At 44.5% G+C, this 25,009-nt stretch overlaps 2 protein-coding genes across 19 annotated transcripts in view; both read right to left on the reverse strand.

Moving 5' to 3' along the window:
- Positions 1–407: 407 nt before the first annotated feature.
- Positions 408–4,237, reverse strand: LOC3291300 (uncharacterized). 2 transcript variants are annotated; one of them, XM_061658469.1, is made up of 7 exons: positions 3,542–4,237; positions 3,284–3,470; positions 2,917–3,213; positions 1,753–2,859; positions 1,540–1,679; positions 1,204–1,463; positions 408–1,135 (listed from the first exon to the last, which is right to left on the reverse strand). In XM_061658469.1, the coding sequence occupies exons 1-7, from the start codon at positions 3,585–3,587 to the stop codon at positions 503–505; spliced, it is 2,670 nt and encodes an 889-aa protein (XP_061514453.1). In that variant the 5' UTR covers positions 3,588–4,237; the 3' UTR covers positions 408–502. The 2 variants fall into 2 exon arrangements, with proteins under 2 accessions (XP_061514453.1, XP_061514454.1); XM_061658470.1 differs by having other exon boundaries at positions 3,538–4,237.
- A 3,538-nt stretch (positions 4,238–7,775) lies between these two features.
- The window catches only part of LOC1278336 (arrestin red cell), a 75,515-nt gene continuing 58,281 nt past the window's right edge, over positions 7,776–25,009 (reverse strand). For 6 of the 17 annotated variants that reach the window (XM_061653467.1, XM_061653462.1, XM_061653466.1 and 3 more), the window contains exons 5-12: positions 22,644–23,003; positions 22,374–22,531; positions 18,423–18,563; positions 14,060–14,203; positions 12,959–12,988; positions 12,528–12,614; positions 12,223–12,432; positions 7,776–11,747 (exon numbers count right to left, since the gene is read on the reverse strand). In XM_061653467.1, coding sequence (XP_061509451.1) covers positions 11,666–11,747; positions 12,223–12,432; positions 12,528–12,614; positions 12,959–12,988; positions 14,060–14,203; positions 18,423–18,563; positions 22,374–22,531; positions 22,644–23,003 — 1,212 coding nt within the window. In that variant the 3' untranslated portion in view covers positions 7,776–11,665. The remainder of the gene's footprint in view (positions 11,748–12,222; positions 12,433–12,527; positions 12,615–12,958; positions 12,989–14,059; positions 14,204–18,422; positions 18,564–22,373; positions 22,532–22,643; positions 23,004–25,009) is intronic. The other 11 variants (XM_061653476.1, XM_061653474.1, XM_061653475.1 and 8 more) reach the window with 5 other exon arrangements.

Here is a 25,009-nt window from a genome sequence, read left to right on the forward strand (position 1 = left end):
AATCGCAGAAGTTTTTGCGACAATCGCAGAAATTTTTGCGACAATCGCAGAAGTGTTTGCGACTATCGCAGAAGTGTTTGCGACAATCGCAGAAGTGTTTGCGACAATCGCAAACGAAAACTGCCGATCGTCCGGGAAACGGAGCAAGGCATCAGAACAGAAACGACCCTTCTTTACGATACGAGATACGAGTGTGAAAGAAAGTTGAAGCAGTTAGTGACGAAATAGATAAGAGTTAGGGACGAGAAGAAGTAAGTGAAGTGAATTAAATAGAAGTACCTTTTAATTCTCTTTAATAAAGTTTCAGAACCGTCTCGAAGGGGGTTACCGAAGATCCATCCTTACAAATAAATAAGCAAAGTTTGATGCTGCGGCATTTGGATGGTTGTTCGTTCGGATCGTATAAATGCGGTCCATGTGTTTTATATTTAACAGCAACTTTCTTTACTATCTATTACTACAATCTTCATTCTTCTTCATAATTACCCCTCCGGGAAGCACCTTACGCAAATAAACTTAGTATACCACCTACGCAAACGACCATCCACAGTGCAGGCAAGAAACGTATCCTTTCCCCACCATTACCATCGCTCATACATCTAATCCCTTCGTGCCGTATAACGAACCGCACCTGATCCGGAAACCGGCAATCATTTTCATTGCACATCACATTCGAACTTTCCAACCGTACCGTATAGTACAGCGAGCGGCACGCATGATCCATAATGCCGTCGCACGGGCGGGTGTGATTGAACCACAGGCTTTCCAGGCCCGGCCCCGTCGTTTGGCAGTGTTCCGGTGCGACCCGATAGTTGCGCCCTTCACACACGGTAAACTCCCCATAATCGGTGTTCATAAACTGTACCCGCACGTGCTCACTGTTGCGCAGGAACAGTTGCCCCAACCGGTAGCGCAGTTCCACGCCGGGCGTAAGATACTGTTCGTACTCTTCGCGCACGACCGGCGCTCGCCACAAGTCACGGTTACTGGCGGTGTGGCAATCCGGTGCCATTAGTCGCTGTGGGATGGTGCGCAGTATTTGGCCTAGCTGATCCTGGAAGGTTGCGATCGCCGTTTGACCAGTTTCTATGATGTGGTAGTGCTCATCGGCCGATCGGCTGTGTGTAGTGCCCGTCTGAAGTTGGAAGAAGAATAGCGTTTAATAAAATAAAAAAGAGTATAAGGGCATTAAGCTGGTCTTACAAAGTTTGTTAACTGCCGGAAGGTGGCACCATCGTTCGTGACAAACGCAAAGTACAAGTCGGGAAACTGCTCAAACGATCCACGCAGCATACGGCGGGCACTCTCGAAGTCAGCGTTCGCTATCCGATGCGATTGGGCAAACACCAGCACGACGGGCGCATTGGCGCCGACCGTAAAGTTGGACCGCTCTTGGTCCATCTGGGTCGCAAGGGTACTGACGATCGAAGCGAAGCTTCTCGAAAGGGATAGCTGACGGGGAACTGCAATCAGAAATAGAACGGTACTTATAAAGATCGAGACAAACAAAGCTCTAGAAGGTAAGATAAGGGATCGTACATGATCCTTGGAAGCGAAGAAGCTGCTCAAAGGTTGAAGATATACTGTTGGTCCTGTTCACCATGTACTCGCCGGTAGTACCGTGTACAACGGAAAGGGAAGAACCATAGCTCGAGACATCGATAAGTTCTACCAGATAGCTGCAATTGAAGTTAAATTCTTATTAATACCTTTCGTTTCGCACCAGAGCTGCAACTCCTGAAGATACATTACGATATGAGCTGCAGATTGTGATACTCATCCCGCGAAACGTCCAGCACGACCGTCAGATCAACGTTGGGTTTGACGACGAAGCTTCCAGCCCCGGCAGGGCACTCCGTAACCGTGTCTAGCAGCAGATTCGCTTGCTCCACAAACCTATCCACCGTTGCGTTGCAGATGCTCTGCATCAGACGCTCATCCACCACCACACTCCCGGTAGTGTACTGTAACAGCTCCACGAACTTGTACGTTTCCTGCTTCAGCTTATCCTTCTCGATCGAGCGGAGAATATCTTTCCTCTCGCAGGCACGCGTCACGTCGATCGTTTGCTTCTGGGTCGGTGATTCCTGCAGTTCCTGCTCCCCATCAAACACCGCATGAAACCTGGTACTGCCGACGGCTTTTGCACTAAACCGACCCCTACCGTCATCCATCTGTTCACGCTCTTTTGCCATGGATGACTGTGACATTGGTCCTCCGGTTCGTGGTCTTCCCTGCCCCAGCCCAACACGCCTCCGACGGGAGATGGTTTCGATTGCCGTCACCGGGATGCCCCGATCACTGTAGTACATCTCCAGCACCTGGGAAAGGCGTAACCGGCGTAAGCGTTTGTACAGCTGAGGTGTTTGCTGCGACAGGAAGAACCCATCGATACCGGCCAATATTTCACTGTCCGTCATTTCCCACCGCCCTGCGTGCGTTTCCGCCAGATAGCGAGCCCGTGGCAGGTACGTATCGTTCCAACTGCCCGCCAGCCCAACGATCACATCCTTCACGAGAGCCGGACCCTGGTAAAGGCACACCTCCGCTAGATCGCCCGCCAGTCCAGCGGCGTACATGTTATCGATCGATTCTAGCGATGCAAACAGCTTCTCGAGCTGCTTGCGCGTGTCCGCCATGTCCATGGTTTCGAGATTTTCGTACGGATTCTTCTTCCGATACGCCGTCACAAACTCGCTGATGCGTACGTTCTGGGGCATCAGACCGGCGGCGATCGACATGATCACCGCACCCGGTGCGATCGTACCGTAGTCGGCCGTGCGGCTCGTACCACGCTCCAGCGGGCACCGGGAAAGGGGACGAGCGAACGTGGTCCGATTGGAGTTACTCTTCTGTGATCTAGAATTAGACATTAGAATTAAGATGAAACGCTTTACAAGCGCAAAAAGCCCTTACTTGTTCTGCGTGATCCAAGGTGCTTGCGCGTTGCCATCGCTACTCATGAGTGTAAGTGGACAGGTGACCCGTTCGTCGTCCCGCTGGTATGGTTCTACGGAGCTGCTTAGCATACGGTGCAGGTTGCAGATTTCAAACGGTGTCAGGAATGCGTCAAAATCGATCCTCCCGGGAACGTTGGACACCAGCTGCCGGAGAAGCGCATACTTCGGCACCATTATGCCCCGGGGGCTGTACGGTGTGACCCATTCCGTTTCGGCAACACCCGGTACCTTTTCAATGCCATCGACACGCAATCTGAAATGAGTCAGACGGCACGAAAACGTCAGTGAATTCTCCAAGAACAGCAAGAAACCTTCCGCCTTACCGGTGTATCAGCTCTGCACTAAGCAACCGTATATCGAGCGTGGTAGGATTGTTCCGTTCGATCTTTCGTATCAGCTCCAGCAAAAACGACAGTGTATGTGGAGGACCTGGAAGGGTTCCATTGCCTCGGTAGCAGCGAATCAGCTCCTCCGGCAGATTGTAGTTACCCTGTATCTGGTTCACAAAGCCTGACGAACGCAATGAAGATCATTTCACATCGTTTCCACCACATTGAGTGTCTATTACATGACGTACCTACCTAGTAAAAGGGCGCACAAAAGCACCCAAACAGCTTGCCGCTGCATCTCGTATAGGGGGAAGGTCTCTCACAATCTTATCTCGTTTAATCTAAACACTTGCTTCCTCCTCCCGTTGCGTGCGTTTTATCAGAGCGTTGTTTAGGTGCGGTTACGATGACTAACCACCTAGGGTACGGTTTGGTACCAGGCTCAGCTGGAGCATATTCTGCTTTTGAGGTATGTAATAGGGCCGTTTGTCACGAGCAAGGTTATGTGTTATTTTCCCTTTTCTTTTCAATTAAACTTTCACACCAACAAACCACCAGTCATCACATACAAAAAATCACATGTTTAGGTACTTTCCTCATGCGTGAGGAACATACCCTCACAACAATTGATAACGATAACACGCACTTTAACACACGACTAAGGGAAATAACAGATTGTGCGTAGAAAGTTTTGGAGTTCACAATTACACAATAATATACATTCAGAGAAGCATCTCTCGCGTCACATTTTGCGGCTTAAACGATCATTTTCACTAATTTTTCGTGCGGCTTTTGGAAGCTCCTCTCGCACAGCTGTGACCTCCGCACACATCAATGTCTCGCGCAACACTAAACTGTGTAAGGTCATACGAAGAGTTTCCCTTATCTAGCATACCTTAAAGCATGGCTTGTAATCTGATAAGTAAAGCGTGTATCTTTCGAAAGCGAAGACCAAAGGAACGGTCTTCATTTCAGCACAGGTGCATCTATACTGAACAAGTGCTTGGTTCTGGGTCGTTGATGTAAAGGGTAGACCTTTTTACCTCCTAACAAGATATCTTAGGTAATCTAAACGTGACTACAGAAGATATATTTACGACATCTAGCCATTCCCCAAGCAAACCCTCAGGCAATTCTGCTTTAGATCCCATCTACGTCCGTGAGGAGCCATCCTAAGACAACGGTTAGCAAAGTATAGCTGCTTACGACCAGCATGCAGTTGCTGATAAAATGAGTTATTTACCCGTTATTTGCTTTAAACGGTTTAGACTTCTTTTGTTCTAAAGTCTTCGGACCCCTGGCTTAGGACAACGGTGAAATTGTTAAACTAATTTCCATAAAGGAGCGATTCTTTTTAAGGAAATTCGTGTAAAATTCTTGAAGACTGTCAGTAATCTAGCTATGATATAGTTCACTGCAGCTAGTATACTTCTTATATATCTCTAAATATTCACCAGTCACCAAAAAAAAACATGAATCTGTTAAAAGGTATAACGCTTTTAATCGTCATCTATATTCATGAATTTCAAAAAAACACGTTTGCAGTAGAGAGGCGCCAGTATGAAGAATGTGCGTGCGAGTTGAATGCTGCAAATTAATAAATCAATCTTTTCGCTATTTAATGTATTTCCATGAATAAATCTCTAGGCATTCGTGAATCTTAAAAGATAGAGTTCTGGGGATTACAGACTAATACAGGCTTTCGAGACTACTTAGCAAGTAACATGCAGCCGGATAGTCTGTGCATAATTCGGGGAGACGGTACATGCCAGGCTTGACCATTGTTCCATGACCACTGATAGCTTAAATTCAATATCTTGAACATCATAAATCCCTGAAAGATTGTTGAGTTTTCATATAGTTATGAATCTTTGGCCAGGGCGGTCCCGTAGTACAGTCGTCAACTCGAACAACTCAAAAACATGCCCGTCATGGGTTCATGCCTACAATGGACCGTCCCCCGTAGGAAGGATTGACTATCCGGCTGCGTGGTAATGAATAAAGTCTCAAAAGCCTGTATGGGCCGCTATGTCCGTGTAGGACGTTACGCCAAATAGAAGAAGACGAAGATGAATCTTTGGAAATTCATGAATTTCAGAGATTCGTGATTCTTTGGAGATGTATATATTTTGTGGATTAAAAATTCCAATCACTCAACGCTGAAGATGTACATCAACGGAAAAGTATCTCAACGGAAGAGTCATTAAACACAACTCTCATTCAAGCCATGCATGAAGTTCAGCATAGAGGCAAAATAGAAGACACAGGTATAGCGAGAAAATCATGACTTTTAGAGGAGTTCTAGTAATTCAAGTATCATTAGCGATTTCTACATATTACACCCGATCAGTTCTATGATGTTATTGTTTGATCTTTAGAGATTCATGGACATTTAAAAATTCAATTGTATCAAATTTAGACTTACCAGTTACGTGATTCACTTTGACGATTCTGATTCTGATTATATCCAGTATATCCAGTTGGACTTTTTCGTCGATAATATTCATTAGGTTTTCTTTCGAATTTGTGTAAACTTGGAACTAAAATAACATTAGAATTAATAATTGTAATTATAACACGAAAAAAATTGAAAATTTCTCATAGTACATTGAATCAACCAAGCATCGGATCAAGTAATAGTCTTTTAATGTTATCAGCATCGTTCGAAAACAAGTATAACGAATTAAAAAATATTGAATTAAAACAATCAAAGACGCTATTTTTTACACCAAATTATATTTTTGTAAACTTGTTCTTCTGCTGGCTCCATCATCGTTTAATTTTATGCAAACCGGTTGCATTTGCAAACTACAGAGTTGTGTGTTGTTGCTGTTACTTTTATCGTGCATTTGCGTTTACCGAGTTCTTAATTTCCTGCTTTGTTGACCATGCACACGACCACAATGCAACAAGAGCTCCCGATTCAGCAAGAGCCATGCTGTGTACTGTCTGTATATTTCTGCCCATAACGTTGGTAAAGTTTGTTTCACCGTTTTTTTATTCTTCTACCGTTCGGCCATCCTCGCCTTGCCCAGTCCTTCCTTCCTTCCTTCCCTTCTTTCGCACAACGCCTCGCTCGCTTAGCCTGTATGTGGTGTTTGTGCGCATAGGTTAGTTTGTCCTCTAATCACGGTCGTGGATGTGTGCACACATAGCAGCGCAGATCTAAAATACTATACCATAATTTTAAAATGCTTTACACTTTTCGCATCACTTTTGCTTCTTTTTGTTGTTGTTGTTGTTGTTGTTGTTCTTGGGGTTGATTAGGACATACAAAACGAATGATGCGTTAAAATATATCTTTCTAACTGCAAGAGTATGTGTGTGAGTGTGTTCGTGTGTTTATCGTATGGGAAAAGACATCGACACGTGGTGGAGATGAATGATTTTGCAAAAGAAGATTAAATTACAACACGCGGTACGTGTATCACTGCTAACAATGTTCCAGTTTCGGTCAACGCTACATGCTCCTCATACACTTCCTTCTCTCTGTCTCTCTCTCTTTCCTTTAGTATCAACTATTTTCCCTTCTGTTCGTTTTCCCTTTCTCGCTCCGCTGCGAAGAGAATGAAACTATTTTATAGCGGTTAATAGTGTTATTTAGGTATACTTTTTTATATTTAAACGTTGCCATGTGTTTTCGATTGTTACATTCAGCCTTTCATCCTTTGCCTGCTTCTCCGCCTATCACACCTTTTTTCCCTTTTTCGCATTTATATTCAGCTTTGTATTATCCATACCTCACCACTGAACTGTTCTCTGGTTGTGTCTGTGTGTGGGCGCATGTTTCAATTTCCTTTTTTTAGGTATATACTAATGCTTTCTGCTAATTAACGGGATTGTTTCACATTGTGGCCTTCGTGGTTTAGTAGTTGGAGTGAAATGGCATGCCTCTAAACTGTGCGGGCTGATGGGGTAAATGGTCGACGATGAAATGGGTACAATACACACGCATTTTATTGGAGGCTTCCCTTTATGCCTTGGATGGTGGTTTAGTTTATCTACTTTTGTGGGTTAAGTTTTCCATTTACTTTAAATTCATTAACGTTCACGATCATACAGTGCGATCCACTGCCACACCTGTGCGCGGAAACGGAGTTGAACATGTCTGGAAGAGGCCACGCGCATTCGTATTGGGGAGTTGTTTGTTTGTCCTTTTTGTATATTTTTGTCTTAACCTCATTGACTTTTGTTATCTGTTTTCGAACACACACACACACAGCGATCTTCTCCCGGCCAGTTTGTTTTAATAATGGGTGTGGTGGTCGTGCTGGTGGTTATTTTTCCGTGTCGCCCAGGACAGTTCCCAAGATGAAATCTTCTTCCTATTTGGTATTACATTTAATATTTGTCTATAGCGTTTAATAAGTTTTTGTTTGTTTTTTTTTTCTTTAATTTCCTACCGAGAAATAGTCTCCATAAAAAACGGAAATCCATTCACTTGATTTTAGTTTAGTATAAATATCTTCGTGCCTGTGTCTGTGCGTTGTTTTTTTTTTGTTTAGTTTTCTTCTATTACACAATTCCAATTAGCCGTTGTACAATTTTTGTCAATTTGGACTACAACGAAACGATTTTTCATGAAACTGTGCACATGCACCCTGAACAGATTAAAGCAATCTTAACTCTTCAATCAATACAAAACGCAACCTCGAACGTAAAACCAAACTCCCCCAGGAGCTCTTTAAGATTTCCAAAAACAGACACTGCCGTCTGCCCTTCTCAGTGTGACCGAAAACTATGAGTAAGTATTGTCATTCGGTTTTAAAAATGCGAAAGGTACACAATTTTGTTATTTCGTCAGGCTTTTAGATTCGCGAGAACGATTCGAACGGGCCTGGTATCTTCTTCTGCATCGACGATTCGCTAGGAAAATTGTACGTGCTTGCATTAGCGTATCTTTTTAAAAAAAAAAACGGGATTGTGTAATACTTTTTAAAGCAAGATTCGCCTATAGTTGGTTAATTGCATTTCAAATAAATATTCACAAATACGCAACATAAGCTATCATATTTATAATACATTTACATACCAGCATGGAAAATGTGCTTCAATAAAATACACCTGGCATGCAATGCTAGCAGTATCAACGCAATTTCAACACCTCTGTTAAACATGACTGAAGTTTCCATCTTACTGCCTAGATTTCCTTACACCCTAACACCATGCCTTCTTCCTGGACACTGATGACCCGGTTAAGGAGTGTAGAAAATGGTAAATTGTGTGTGTATTTTGTTTAGTACATATCTACAACGTTAGATTTATATAACTGTTTCAATTCGAAAATTGTAATCCGGCAAACATTGACATGTAAACTGTATTTCGTGTATTTTTGCTCTGCGTGTTGTGTATGCGGGGGAGTTGGTGTTGTTGCCACACTTCCACACTCTTTCCGTGTCGATTATTCGTCGATGTTTTTTTTTGTTCCTTTTTAGAACGGGTTATGATTGTGTCAATAATTACATTTAAAACACTGTTCGCCCGCGTACAAGCATGCACACAAACACACATAAACACTATGCACATCAGGTGGTACAAAACTACCGAAACATACACAGAACAACAAGCGCATCCACACCAAAGACAATGAGTAACCGAAAAGAAAAGGGAACAGGGGTAGGAGGGGGGGGGGGTTGTGGAAATCATCCCGTTTATGCTTTTCGTTTTGTGTTCTACATGCTACAGTTATCTAAAACGGTTACGAATCATCTGCCTGCGTCTTCGGCTTCTGTTGCCACCTTAATGCCACTTGGAAAAATGTTCTCCCCCGCGGGCAGCAGAGCGCGGGCGAATTGTACAAATTGTGATGAATACGATCACATGTAAGAGAGAGAGAGAGGGAGAGAAAGTGAGACAGAGTGTTGTTGTGTGTGTTGTGTAGAAAACTATTTAAAAAAAAAACAGCTCCCTGTCTAGTGCGCTCGTATCCTCGCGGGTTGTCGGACAGTAGTGCACAGCTTACACTTAAATTCTCGATCGTTTCGATCAGTCAAAGGCAAGCGAAAAGGTTCCCATAAAATCGATCACACGTTTTACATGTAACAGAGAGAAAGAGAGAGGGTACTGAGGCTATCTTCTGTGCTTCTCTATTTTCCAAACCACCTGAAATCGGGGAGGCGGTACGGAATTAATCTAAACAATCCCTGCATTTAATCAGACATTCTTCGCCCGACAACCCGTTTCGTGTTTCGTGTGTGTTTTTCGGGAGGAGCAATTTCTCTGTTGAACGACACAAAAAACGTCAACGTACGCCCTGCGCACGAGCCTCGAAGGACACACAAGAAAGAACGAATTGTTAAATGCTGCGCGTGTGCGTCTGTGCGCGTCTGTTTTGTCCTTACATTGAAGCTACTGCTTCCTTTCATTCTACACTCAGTAATGCAACGGCACGTGTGACTGCTGCAGTGAGGTGCTTTTATTGAGGGCGCGCGGTAAGGTAATGTACGTCAGGAGCGGAATGGCGTTGGCGTTGGTTGACGGTTGTTTATTTCGCATAGTATATCTCTTACACATCGAACATTTCTACCTAACACGTTGTTTTTTTTACTGTGTTTATTCCAATAAATACTTTCTCTTTTCATCCTGTGTGTTATGTGTGTGTGCGTGTTTTCTCACCTACAACAAACTAGTTATATTAGTTGCGTTTATAATGAAATTTAAAAAAAAGTATTGCGTTTGCTGGAATTTTGAAAAATAGCGAACTACGAACGGAGAGCAGCTTGAGCGATACATTCCTGGGGCCCCAAATGGTGGGCTTTTTTTTGCTTTTTGTGCGCGCCTTTTAAAATATCAAGCGAACGGGCTCTTCCTCTCATCGTGTCAATGGAACAAGCCTTTAAACGCAACGTTACTTACAATTCTAACTAAATGTGCCTGGCGTAGTAAAAAAAAAAACAAAGCTCCGCGTCCGTAATATGGTTGCGTTAATGACTGTGCGCGCGCACCGCAACTTTTGCCACACCATATGCAATGTACTTTCAGCAACGATCGTGTGGTCGTTACATTTTTATCCACCTACAGTTGGAACAGTGTTCACAGGTTAAATGCACAAAACCGGGGCGGGGAGCTCACTCCTTGCGTGACACACCATTGCTTTTGCCCTATCTTTGTAACAGCTCTATACACACCCAGGGACGGCGCAATATGGTGCCGTCCTCTGCTGCTGGTCAAGTTATGCGTGTAATATAAACATTATAATAAAATCTTCCACATATAAACCATTTCTGTGCTTTAATACAACTTCGTCAGGGAAAAATACAAAACTAAAAAGCGTTGAAAATAGGCTCCATGTGTACAGAAAGAAATATATGAATCGTTCATTTAAAAACGTATCTTTCAAAAACGACTTCATGGATCGTTATCTTTGACACCTAACAGTTGCTTTGAATGTATTCGGATTTAGAGATGGAAGCGAAGGTGCAAAAATCTCTCCTTTCGTTCTCTCTCTCTCTCTCTCTCTCTCTCTCCTTCTCTCTTACTCTCCCTCCGCAGTGTGATGGCAGTTGAAGTACATGCATTCTATAATTGCTCTACCATCTGCTGAATCTGATCTGCCTAACACGCGTGCTAGGTGCTAACTGATTTACACCACTCACACACACACACACATACAGACACACAAACACACAACACGCTCGGAAGATAATTGTTCTCTGGGAGAACGTAAATGCGTGTTTCTATTGTACGTGGACCGTACTGGCAGAGTACCGAACGCACGCAACACACCGTCGCAGGACTGGAAGATGCGCCAAAGGGAAGGAGAGTGCAAAGATGGAGTTATTACGCCCCCCAAAATGGACGCAAATGGATGCAGCAGCGGAACATTGTAATGGAGATTTATCTAGCGTGCTGAAGCCGGAATTCTTGGTCCTTAACGTTATTAGTGACAAATTTCTTTTTGCCGCTTTGCTCGGCCACTTCAACCGTGTGCGTTAAATGCATCTTTGTGTCTGTTTGTGCGTGTGTGTGTGTGTGTGTGGCGGTGTTGCGTCTAGGAGTTGGTTGAGGAAGAGCTAGACAATCGGTTTTTTGAAAAAACACACATCAAATATGGATACTTTGGCGTAGCTTAAATTATCTCTGTTGGTCGTTTTTGTTCTTAATATTTTTGTTTGTTTGTTTGTTTGCTGTTGTTGTTGTTAACGTTCTGCTAACCAAACGACCTTTGACCTTTGCCTTGACCAATGGCGCTTGTAGCGTAAGTGCGTGGCGCCTTTGTGTTTGTGTATGCGTGCACGATAACTCGCACACCTTTGTTGACTGAGGGCAACCGGTGTATCCTCCCCTCGGCAGAAGTTACTTCTCGGGAAATGCACACTACAACACACGTTAGCAGCCGACGCCCGTCGCACGAAACTGTCCAAACGCGGTTAATCCTTAAGCTTCTGTTTCAGCGCCCTTCAAGCGTAATCGAGCGAAATCCTCAAATATAATATCATCATCCGGACCATTGTCGTCTCTAAAAGGGTAGAAAAAAAAACAAATATTAGAATATTACACAATTTAAAAGCCAGAAAACATAAGATTCAATCAAAAAGGACATGTTTAGCTCTATTCCAAAATTTTCATGTAACACCCTCTCAAGGAAAACGGAGTCGCAAAACGGTCTACTTAAGGGATATCAGTTGTGCCATTTTTACTGCTTAAATCTCACCAGTGTCCGACAAATGGCCACTTTGCAAACCCATGTCAACAGACAGAAGGATATGCCGGTGGTGGTTACCCACCAAACTCACCGAACTGAACATAAAATACTTCCAAAAACATGGCACGAACACGATGTGTAAAAGCGCAACCCTTCCCGGTTCTGATGGTTTGCTCCAACAAGTTGAAGCCGTAAACGATTTGCAACGAATTAAAAATAATAATAATAAAGCTGTCTAACACTCACACATACACACACAAAAGGGGGATGGAGCGAATGTTTTTCTTACCCGTCCAGCTGAATTAGATTGGGACCGTCCTCTTTGGAGGCGTGTGCGTCCCCGTTGTTGCTGTGCGAGCCCATCTCGTGACCGGCCTGGTAGGAGTGTTTTCGGTCCGCACTGTTGACTGTTCGGCCGGGCGACCGGTCGCCTATCACGGGTTCGTCATCGTCCGGCTTCGGGTGCATGAGTATGAACGGTAGCTCCGCCACCAAATCTCTGTCAAAAAGGGTAAAATACCGAAATCACAAATCAAAATGGTGTGCTGGTGGAAAGCAGTGAAAAGGGGAGTCTTTATTTTTGGTAATATTTACCCGCCGAGAGGAGTGATGCACAGCTTAACCTTTACTTTATACTGCACAATAATGCCCAGGTTTTCTCGTTGTGAAGGGTCAGCAATTCTGATGCATTGGTACGTGTAGGTGTGGAGAAGATTAAATAGTTCGCGTAAACAAACAAAGAAAAAAATCATTAAATTGTGCCCGTGAAGATAGAAATGTGTTCAAGGTAACCCCATTGTACAGTAAAATTTGGGAAATTAAGCAGTAAGCTGTATTATAATAGTAGAAAAAAGAAGATAATAGAAAAAGTACTAAAACAAGGTACAACCTAATGCAAGATAGTACTAACAATCATACAAATAACACAAACAAATTAAATAGAATTTAAATATCTTAACCACGTGCAACTGAACTAAACATGTACTACAAAGTTGAATGTTTTAAAATTCGTTCTTCAATTCTACCTATATTTTCCATCCACCAGTGTGCGAGACCTGCGAATTATGTTAAAGTGGATTAGAAGTGGGGAAAAGCGCAGCGCAATAAAGGAGTGGGGCAAAGGGAGTGGTTAAAAAGGGAGCAGTAAATGTGCAAGCAGGTGAAAGAGGTGCGAACAAAACAAACAATCACAAGAAAAATTATACATAAACTCTCATATAAGTAAAACAATTAAATGTAAAGTAAAAAAACACAAAACAAAACAAAATAAGTAATAACAAACAGACAAAACAAAACACAATTTAGCTGCTAACAAACGAAACAAACGAAAGGTAAATTAAATTTAAACATAAAACATGAATGTTCTATGAGCGCCCAGACAAGATGAAAACACAAAGATGAAAATTAAAAAAAGCTTAATAAAAACAAACTTTTTATAAATAAAAATTAAAATAATTTCAAGCCTTTGAGCCGACAAATCTTTAAACTTTTACTTTCCATAATTATAGCCAATAAATACAAAAAAAAACAAATAAAAACAATTTAAAAACAGCAAATAAAAAAGACATGAAAAAAGAAGAACATCATACTTCAATCAAATCGTATAGCACGCATTATAAAGCTTCTCTCTTTAAATCAAACAAAACAGATAACGAAACAGAGAACAACAGACCTGCGAAAACGAACAACAAAAAGTAAAAAAGACATAAAACAGAGTGCAACAACGATCGAATGTAACGGCACAGTGCACAGAGAGAAAGTATAACAAGCTCCTAGAGAATCCAACTAGGAAAATGGGCAACAAAAAGCAATGTAGCACGGAGCAGGTACAACATCGTTAAACTCTTTCCGATGGATCAAACAAACGAAACAAAAACAGGAAGAAAAAAAAGAAAGAAAATAACACATGAGAAGAAACTGTAAAAAAAAAACACGACACATTTGCCTAGAGCTGGGACACAGAGTACGGACACAACTAGACTTCGACAGTGGGGGGGGGGGGGGGGTCGAGAAGGGGGTTTTTTGGCCCGTGTGTGTGTGAGAGAGAGTTTAAGATAGGAAAGAAATGGGAAGTGGGTTAAGAGGGAGGGAGAGGAGAGGAGGTGAAAGATATATCAACAACTTACAGCGTGCTCGAGGCCAGATTGGTGTCCTCGTGCTTCAGCTGCCCGTCAAGTGCCAGGCCCCACTTGTCTTTATTATTGGCCAGCAGTGGCGTCAGCGTAAACACTTTCGAAAGCGTGAATCCGGGGGCAACCTGGCATCCGTCTCTGTTGCTCGACGATGTGGAGCAGGTGGGAGATGTGGGATGTGGGTGTAGGGGGCGGGTATAGGAGTTCGTTGTGTTGCGATGAGATAGATTGGCGGATGGCGGTTCGCGTTTCGTGTGCGCAACCGTACGCATTAAAACAATCGACGGGACGTGGATGGGTTTGATGGCGTACGTAACGAGTGTGATCGTTAGCAGGACGTTTTGTGCAGGAGCAAAGGGGAAACAACAGGAAGCGCACACAGCAGACAAAGAGTTCGCGCGCATCATTTGAATACACGCCATCGCAAGGGACGCGGATTCGAATATCATTTCCCGGCGCGGCGACGGATTGTGCGCGGATTTCATTGTTGCGTTGCGAGTGTGTTTATATGTTTTCGCACGTGTAATAGAATATAGAGCACCAGCAAAACACACACACACACACATCACGACGGGAGGGCGTGTTGTTTATTGTTGCATCAATGTCCCGGCAAATACGGAAAAGGAGCGATAGGGAGAGAGCAGCAACGGAAGCAGCACGTTTCGATTCACAACATGAAAAGAAAAATAAATACAGGAAATATGGGGAAGAAAAGAGTGGAGCAGAAGAAAAAAGGAACAATTAACATTTTGGAATGCATTTTGGACTGCCGAATTGGGAGGGCAGCAGCTTTGAAGCAAAACCGAATCGACCAGCAAATGACCGGCCGTGCAACACCACCATCCTTCGCTGTGTTTTCTGTCGCGTTAGCAAGCGTTTCAGTATTGTTTCATTTATTGTTGTTTTTTTACCATAAAATCGATCGCATTTCACAGGGGGTAACAAACAAGGAAATTATATGAAAAACAGCACGAGGAAAGTATCGATTATCAAAAACGACAATAAATGCCCTCATACTACAAGCGGGCACCCTTAATGAATGAGTTAAAAAATGATAATGCAGACTAGACGGCAGGCATATATCGCAAAAAATGCCAAAATGCCTTTCCATTCTGTCTGCTGGTCGCACAAACAAACATAAAAAACACGGCGCGAAACGAAAAACCCGACACGCATATCATTTTCAATGGAGGCGCATGGTGGCTCACGGATAGCACACGCTGGGCATGATTATCACACCCGAAACTACCAATGCCGTAAGAAGCGAACGGAACCGGCAAACACACACTCCACCCGTGATACGCGCGAGCATTAGCGTCATCATCATCCACGCCGTTCCACTGAGCCGCGTGACTCCATTCCACTTCCACCGGGCGCAGACAGGCGCCGACGGAGCAGCCCTAGCGGTGGCGAAGGCGGCGGCAACAATTTGAACGACTCCGCAAAATGAATTCATTTCCCGCACGCGCGCTCCAACTGTGTGTGTGTGGTTGTGTGTGCAAGTTGATGGAATGGTAGGTCTGGTCCGATTTCCATCGATTTCCTGCCGCGACCTGCCGACCTGCCCGGGGGCGATGATACACCACCACCTTCCACAGCGTGCCCATTGTGTGAGTGTGTGGTAGTGTGGGGCGGTAGTTTAGGGGGGGAAACTGGTAAGGTTAAATTGGTTAAAAGCAAACGCCTAGCCACAGCGCAGGACGCCGCAATGGGCGGAAACGAAAGCTAATCACTAGTGGCACGCACAACCACACCATTCCACCCATGTTTCCAATCCCTTTGGGCCAGAAAGGCCCAACACACACACATTGTACTTGAGATTTGCGTTTTCAGAGGTCACAGCAGCGTGTTCGGAAATGTTGGAACTTCATTCCACAGCGAGAGCGTCGCCACTCGACAGAAGGTTCGTTTTTGCTCCCAGCTGCGTAGAGCTGATGCTTTTCCTGCTTGTGCTCTGTGTGGAGCGGCTACAACAGCGAAAAGCTAATTCGAATTAGCAAAACTACGAGAGGCACACGTGTCGGTGGTAGGCTTGAAGTTGGCCATCGCTTTGCAACAAAATCACTTCCCTTCTCGAGCCCCGAAACCGACACGCACGCGATAGAGCTAACATACACATCCTGCAGGCGTATTATCATCGACAACCAATGCCACTGAATCCGATTACGACAGGGGGGTTGATCTTTGCCTCTTTCTTCCATTTTTGTTCGAATACAAACATATCGGTGCTAGCAATGGTAGGCAAAAACACTCCAATGTCACAATGTATCATGGTCAAATTCGTCGGTATGGGGATTGGAGCCGGTTGGCATCGCTTACATACTGCCCAAACACGCAAAGTCTGCTCATTTCTGCTGATGCTACACAAAAAAGCAGTAGAAACGTTACGAGTGGGGTAAACTTCGGTGCTAGAAGAAGAGGTCGGGCATCATCATTCCGTCAGTGGTTGGCGCAATCATAGGAAAATGGTTGAAAAGTTCATAACCCATCATAAGGCGCATCGTTGGCAGTGTCTTGAGTTGGAAGTATCATCGTTTCGACCGCGTTCTTGAAGAGTTTGTGGGGCGTCGTTACCTGAGTTGCCCACCTTGTTGACACACGCTCGCATGTTGGTTGGTAATTAGAAGTAGTTCTTAGATAGACAACGTAGCAAAACTAAAACACCAGTGGAAGACGTACACACCGCACTTTACACGTCGGTTTCGCTAGTTTCGAATTCCGGGATGAGAAATGTCGCTTAAGATGGCTGTTCACGGTACAAGTTGTTTCACGCCGTGTTTCAGTGAAATATTTCATCCATTTGCATCGGTTCTGTTCACATTCATTGCAAGCTAAAGGAAGAAAACTAACTCCGTCAATCTTACTAGAATCCTATTGTAAATCGGATGATAGCTAAATTTCACATAGTTCACTCAACAATATAATTAATTGAAATAACGTCAAAAGAAGGTTGCCTTTTAACACAGATGAGCTTGTTTTGTTTAGCCGACCGACAAGTTAGTAGTAGTACAATTGTATGGGATAACATCTGCTCTTTCCGGCTGCCGAAGTTAGCTGAAGTTCATGCTAAATTTGTTTAATTTGTTTCCCATTTGATCATTTAGAATACAGGGTTTTCCAAGCCACTGTCCAATGTGCACATCATTACAGGGGTTCCGAATCAATTGCCAATATTAACAACATGTTACATTGCTTGCAAGATGTTTTTCAAAAGCTGTAACTATTGCATTAGCATTGCAATAATAGTTTAGTTCTTTTACATGATTTTCAACACGTCGCAAGCTGGATTGAGTTTGACACATATTTTGGCGTGTTGAAAATCATGTGTAAGAATTGAAATTTTGTTCTCATGCCAATACAATGTGTTGTTGAAAAACATCTTAGAAGCGGTGAATAATAATATGCATATTCGAAAGTGACTTGAAAACCCCCGTATTCATACTCCTCATAGATGCTTTTCAACAGCTGTCAAATGGTGTATTTGCATCAAGATAAAATTTCAATTCTTTCACATGATTTTCAACATACAACAAAGAACTGTCAAACTCAAACTCAAGCATGAGACGTGTTGAAAATCATGTGGAAGAGCTGAAACATTATTGTGATGCAAATACAACACATTTGACAGCTGTTGAAAAACATTTCGCAATCAGTTAAAAATGTTGTAGACATTGTAAATTGACTCGAAAACCCCTGTAACGCTAAGATAATTGAAACTTTTAGCATAAAGGTCTGTTTGCTATAATTTTTTCCGGTTGATTACCATCACCATGATCTAGTTTTAAAAGCTACTGTAATGAATGAAATGCCAGTGCAGAAAAGTTACTATTTTACTAATTTTTTTAAAGTTAAAATACTGATTAATCATGTAAACCTAATTGTCCGGCCAGATTTGTGCAACAAGCAATTATGCAATTTGACAACAAAACTCACTATTTACCAAAACCACAACCGTCCGTATGAAAATCAACGAAAATAACCATTATTGACCCATGATGCTGGATTAAATACAGGTAAGTGAGTTGCAAACTGGTGTTAGAGGATGAACACAGGAACTGAATTAATGGCAGGAGGAATTATCAACCGACACCCCGATCCCTGTGTGTGTGTGTATGTGTGTGAGAACTAAAATATATGCGGGGGGTTACGACCGATTAAGGTGTAAGCAAGTCGCCATTATGGTTTAAATACATGACACACACGCAATCGTTCACTTCGTGAGAATAGGGCGCTAACTTAACAAAGTATTCCCTATTCCTAACCACCAACGTCCCTTTCAGCACCCATTTTTAAACAATAGTTGTGTGTGTTTGTGTGTGTTTGTGTGCATAATGGTGGCGGGCCCAATTTCGCTTACATCGTGCTGGACGCTAGATTCGTATCCTCGTGCTTCAGCTGGCCGTCCAGGGCGAGCCCTCGTTTGTGTTTGTTGTGCTTAAGCAGCGGTTTAATGGTGAACACTTTGGATAGGGTAAAGCCGGGCCCGACGGAGTACTCTCTGCAGTTGCAAGGTGAAGGTGAAAGGTGGCGATTAGATGAATGTGGGGCTGTGTGCCTGCATGACCTGAGGAAACCTTGTGTGCGTATTATTATGTCACGAGAACCGTTGGAAAGAGCGGGGGGGGCAAGGTGTGAAATGGAGTGGCAATAAAGAAAGATACGATTTGTTTGGGACGATACTGTCGTAAAAAGCACTCGCAGCACCGTTTCAAAATAAGCACGCGGATACTAAAACGTTAAACAGATAGAGAAGCACTTCGTTCTTTAACAATTCCCATAATCGATGACCTCCACACATAGCGATCGCGACCTTTTCCATTTGCCTTCAAACGGGATTCCTCCATAACGAGCGAACGGACCTTTTCTTTCTTTGTTTGGAGTTTATCTATACATAATTGCTGAAGCAGTACAATACACGCTGGCCTACAATGCGGCCCAAGAAACCTTTTCCATCCGTCTAGGCAACCGTTTGACTGTGTGTGGCGCACCTCTGTCTCTCTCTCTCTCTCTGTCTCTGTCTCTGTCTCTGTCTCTGTCTCTGTCTCTCTCTCTCTCTCTCTCTCTCTCTCTCTCTCTCTCTCTTCCGAACCGTCTGACCTCCAAATGCGGAATGGAAACGATTTTCGATAAAAGTTTTCCGTTGACCCCGACACATTGTGCCGGCAGGCAGGGCAGAGGTAAAGGCAGCCAATAACGCCGTATCGGTCGCTTTCACCGTGCGCACACCTTTTATCGGTGCCCAACTGCCACCAGCAGTGAAAAATGCTCACAAACTAACAGAATTTTCCGACCCAGCCGCACCGATGACCCCAGCAGTACAATGGCTGCCTCTACAGCCCGTGGAGCGACACACACACACACTGGTCAGCGCAGGTACTGCCCGACTACTGTTGCTATCGATTTTCCGGATGCTTCTCACCACCATGGCGCGCTGCTGATTCCGGTTCAGGTCAAGCGCAATATGCTCCTGTGCAAACGGGACGGCGGTGGCTTCCCGCACAGAAGGGAAAGGTTTAATTGAAAAATTTAATTGAGAATTGTTTTCCGGTGCCAGGCAAAAATGGCTTGCTCCAAGGTCCAGAAGAGCTTGATGGACGGCGACGGGAGAATGACCTTTCACCAGAGAGAGCATGGCGACAAAACTCGAGGTAGCTTTTATGTTATCGCTTCCAGGGAATCCGGTCGCTTAGCTAGTTCAACCGATCGTTTTACAGCTCAACTCGAAAGAACTAATAATATTTAATATTACCATACACATAAAGCCCATTTAACGCTTTCCTGAAAGAAGGCAAATATTGTTTCCACGTGCTGCATCTATAAGCTACCCCGTTTTTTTGCGCAATTAGCGATAGTGAGTGTACGCGCAGTCACTTCTAGCCACGATTCTTCCGGGAAGGAAACTCCATCAACAGTTGACCCCGAAATTGTCAACCCCCAAATGTCAATGTCAAACATTCTAGAGCAAACCCTCCTCAACTAATTCTTAGTAATGGTAAAAAGTGAATGAAAAATTGAAAAAAAAGACACTTGAAGTCGAAAAAAACGGCCCTCCCCTACAAAACCAATCCAAATATAGCAAAAATCCCTTTTGTGACTCCACGCTGTGTGAGAGGAGGCGCGTTTGAAGAAGTCAAAAAGCATCATAAAAGCTAATTAATTCCTCTTGCTTTCATCATTATTTGATGTCGCGTGCGCGCGTTCGTGGTCGATGTTCGTGCTATAATGCTATCCGCTATTACCACCACCACCACTAACTGTCTTGCGTTTCCTGACAAGTGAGCTTCCTTTCCGACTTATGTGACTCCCCTCCTTAGGTGTATGTGCTTTTGTGTAAATCGACCACGCTTGAAGCATTTATTTTTTTTTTTGTTCTCTCTCTTTCGTTCTACAAAAAATGTGCAATCTCGGTCGCAGTGTGCTGCACTAACTGGACGTAACGAGACAAAAAAAAACCAAATGTACCAACCGCCTCCAGAAACATCCATTCGCTTATTATCCGCGTGTGTTGGGTAGAGGAAGTGTAGCACATAAATCCCGAGAGGCTGGTTTGTGCATGGTTTCGGGGCACAAAAAAAAGGTGCAACACAACGTAAACGCATCGTTAGCCCCAAGTAGCTCAACACGATTGCATGTGAGCGTGTGTGCGTGTGTGAGTCTCGTGTGTCATACGTCAACCCAGGGAAGCATATAAATTCTACCGCAGAAGGGGGAACGGTCGCAGATTTTGCAACGTTAAGTCACTTTGGACAACAGCTGCCTCCAGTCCACGGCGGCCACCATTAGGTCTTTCACCGTCTTTCAAGAGCCACCATAATCCGTTCCACACGCAGTTAACTCCGTTTCCGATGGTAACCGGGCTAAGCTGTGCCTTGCTTTTTTGAGTGGATGGATGCATTGCCACCTTTACACAGCTACACTGTTGCGTGCTTTTTATGCTTTTTAGAAGCACACACTCACCACTTGCACACTGGTTTTCTTTTTCCACGCGCCGAGGGGAAGCACTCCTTAAAAAACACACACACAAACAAGGATGGTGTGAGTATGTGTGAGAGTGTAGAGTTTCCGCATACGTATGTATGTATGTGTGTGTACGAGAGAGTTCAGTAGCATTCAATCCTTCAATTAAACCTGAGTGCTCTTCTGCGTTCTAGGGATGTTTAAGTAACGGCATAACGGGTGAAGGTTTTTTTTCGCCATTCGCTTTTCAAAGAGGAGAACATTTGCCCCTAACCTTAGCCAAACATACACACACACATACACAGACAAGATTACTGCTCGGTTTTCGTTTTGCCCGGGGAGGTCAGAACTAGTGATGGGAAAAGTTGACAAAAATCCAGAGTCGACTCTGGAATGTAGTTGGAATCATCCAGATCCGCTCGGAGTCGTCCGGAGTCATCCGGAGTCATCTGGAGTTATCCGTAGTCATTCCGGAGGTCATCTGGAGTCATCTGGAGTCATTTGGAGTCATCCGGAGGCGTCCGAAGTCTCCCAGAGTCGTCTGAAGTAAGAGTTGTCCGAAGTCACCCAGAGTCGTCCGGTGTCGATATCGTCCGTAGTCATCTGAAGTCGTCCAGAGCCACCCGAAGTCTTCCGGAGTTGTTCAGAGTCATCTGGAGTCGTCCTAGGTCGTCTGGAGTCATCCGGACGTCAACTCCAGACGACTCAAGTCGACTCCGGACAACCACGAGCAACTCTGGACAACTCGGGGCAACTCCAGACAAATCCAGACAACTCCGGACAACTCCAAACAACTCCGGACAACTCCGGACAACTCCGGACAACTCCGGACAACTCCGGACGGCTCCGGACAACTCCGGATAAATCCAGACAACTCTGGACAACTCCCGACAACTTCCGATAACTCCTGCCAACTCCAGAAAACTCCGGACAGCTCTGGACAACTACGGACAACTCCGGACGACTCCGGACGACTTCGGACGACCCCAGACGACCCCGGACACCTCCGGAAAACTTCGGACAACTTCGGACGACTCCGGACAACTTCGGACAACTCCGACTACAGGCGGAACTAGGCGAAACAGAGAGCACACCACTAATCACAACATCGCAAAACCTACAAACCACGAGCAAGATTAAGCTGTGTGCAAGCCGCCTGCAACGAGCAGTAGCCGTAGTTACTTCATCCTTTCGGAAATGGGAACTCAGGGACATATTATCCCCCCTCGCACATGGCATTTCTGGTTTTTTCCGCTGTATTCTCTATCAGAGTTTCTGCATACCAGTTCAGGGGAGACGGATGGTTCACACGGTCCGGGTCGGGCTGCCCGCTCGGCTGCGCTATACTTACTCGGATTCTACCTCCGCTACCGTGCACTTGTACTGTGCCGTCGAGAAGAGACAGATGTCCGCAAACTGTCGGACCGACACTTTGATTTTCTTAACCGTTTTACTTGAATTATTCGCTATATGTACATTCACCGACAAGCTTTCGCCGTGGTGGTAAAGCTGGAAGATTGAAAAAAAAGAGTCGGGGGGGAAGAAAAAAAGGAAATTAGTAGAGTTAAATGATGCCTACTGTCTCGCCACACGCCAAAAACCAAAAAACAACACGCCTTACCTCCTTGTCCAGACTCGCCTCGAGGTGAATTTTATTTGGTTTCAGTATGTACTCTTTGCTAACCTCGATCGACGGCTGCTCGCCCAGCTTCGAGGGTGCGTACATGATTTTCCTTATCGCTAACCGGACCGAGTTCCGTTTGTGCGGTTTGTCCTCCTGCGACTCGCCGACGAAGGCCTTGAGCTCGTAGTCCACGCCGCACGGTTTCCCGGTATCGCCCGGGGCCGGCTGCAGCGACACCGAGGCCGGACAGTGGGGCGGCACCTCGAAGTAGAACGGGTACGCGTTCGCGCCCAGCTTCCGGATCAGCCGCTCCTGGAGCCGGGTGAGCGGCCGGTCCGTTTCCAGCGGTGGATAAATCTGCGGTGGATAAAAAAAAAAGAAAAGCACAAGAGAAAGAAGAGAGAAACAATAGTATCAGTATAGAGTGAGTTTGATAGAAAGGGAGGAAAACATCCACGTGTAATGCCTGCGCTGATGGCATGATGGTTTGAAGCAGCAAACGCGAAGACGAAAGAGAAATAATTTATTTTCAATTACGGTCGCTAACGTACAAAGCATGTCGGCATGTCTGTGCCTGTCGGCCTGTGTCGGTCTAGCAGCAGCAGCAGCACCCCGGGCTTAAACACAGCGATCAAGCCTGTTAGTGGAGGAGAAGGCGGTGCGCAGAAGGAAACAAAACGCGTTCTCGCAGCACAATGAGGTGCACTTAATTTAACCTTTTCTTTGTTGGCCGGCTAACTACAATAGCAGCAGCAGCAGCAGCAGCTCGCTCTGTTTAGCTTTCTTTCGATCTGCGCTGGATTACACTATTTGTTTACGCAGCCATTTAATACGCCCTCGTCCACGCGCGAGGTAGTGTACACGGAAGGTTATGGCAAAACCGGTCAAATTAATTTGAAATTTCCACCGACACAAACCAACGCACACAAGCAACACGTTTTCGGTGGGAGCCCTCTCTCACACACTTGCAACAGTTATTTGACTCGCAAGTAACAATTGCTTCGCAAATTGGTAAATCCTTTCAAGCAAATGAAATCGCATTTTCACCCCGTGGCTGGGCAAAACACACCCAAAATGGAGAGAGTTAATGTTCAGTTTGGTAAAATATCAAACTGATGCTAATGCTTAACAAAGCGTGAGCGCAGAGCTTTATGGCGGAACGTTTGTCGTAAAACGGGGGAAACGCCAATCAAATGAACTTCCTTCGACGCCGCCAAATGGGCGAGAACCTATTCAAGTAATTGGAACGATTTTCTTACAATTTTCCCTACCCGGACACACGCAGCAACAGCAACGGTGTGTTTAACGAGGAGAAGAAGTAAATGAAATGACGCTGAAATAGGATCATAAGCCTCCGCTCCCTTCTTGCCTGCTTCCTTCCCCTAAAGCACATCATTATTGGTCATTTCGTTGTGCATAACAGTGCGCTCGGCACACAATGTGTCCCTGGAAAATCGAAACAATTGCCCCGTGCCAGTACACCAAGGGAAGATAGCTATAACTTAATCAGTTTATACTCTGCTTCTTCACCTTTCCACCATTGCTCCATCACGAACGCACAGAGAAAAAAAACCCGCTTTGGATCGTTTGGCACCCGCGCCCAAATGAATGCATGCTTTAATTTACCTTATATTCGCGGAATAATTATCATCAGGGCTCGTTTGGTTTGGTGCGTTTTATTCCGGTGCGACAGCGCGCACCTTCTGTGGTGGCAAAATTACATTACAATCAAAACAATGCCCGAACGAATTGCGTAATTAAACCTGCAGCAGGATCGCGGCGATAGGGCCCGACCATTTTTTTTTCTTACACCTCCTCCGCTTCCGCCATAATCTATTTGCGCGCCAGGGTAATTGAATATTCAGCCCGGGACTCCCAGGGAGGCGTAAATTGGGGGGGGAAGAATATGGGAATCGTTCGTTTGGCTACATTTTTGTTTGCACTTTGCTGCCCTGAAATTGGCACAGATTGGTACACTGCGGGGCGATGTTTGGTGCGTTGCTGGAATAGAGAATAAATAGTTACACGCGCGCGTTCGGATACAATGTTTCGGGGGGCGTATTATTAATATTAATGAGAACTATAAAAGTAATTCTCACGCAATAGGCAAGTGTGCGAGACAATGGGAGTCTGGTGTCCATAATTAACGTCAATAGCCCTAAGGTGTCTAATGAATTCTGCCGCCTTTTTCGCGGAATTATAGCTGTTGGTTTAAACAGCACCATATTTTAAGGTTCATTACACTTCACAGCATAGTTAAGTGTGATGGCGATTATTGATCAATTGAAATTATCTTATTCTGAAGCGAATAGTACAGCCTAGATTTAATTTTAAACTCAAACAGCTTGGTATAAGGATTTGAC

Source organism: Anopheles gambiae, chromosome 3 (assembly GCF_943734735.2).
Source record: "Anopheles gambiae chromosome 3, idAnoGambNW_F1_1, whole genome shotgun sequence".
NCBI lineage: Eukaryota > Metazoa > Arthropoda > Insecta > Diptera > Culicidae > Anopheles > Anopheles gambiae.

Excerpts from the sequence above, each read along its gene's own strand:
- LOC3291300 (XM_061658469.1), bottom strand. The coding sequence starts at position 3,587 with ATGCAGCGGCAAGCTGTTTGGGTGCTTTTGTGCGCCCTTTTACTAG. Across the intron at positions 2,860-2,916 it reads CCTTGGATCACGCAGAACAA|ATCACAGAAGAGTAACTCCA; the intron begins GTAAGGGCTTTT and ends GTCTAATTCTAG. Across the intron at positions 1,680-1,752 it reads CACAATCTGCAGCTCATATC|CTATCTGGTAGAACTTATCG; the intron begins GTAATGTATCTT and ends CTTCAATTGCAG.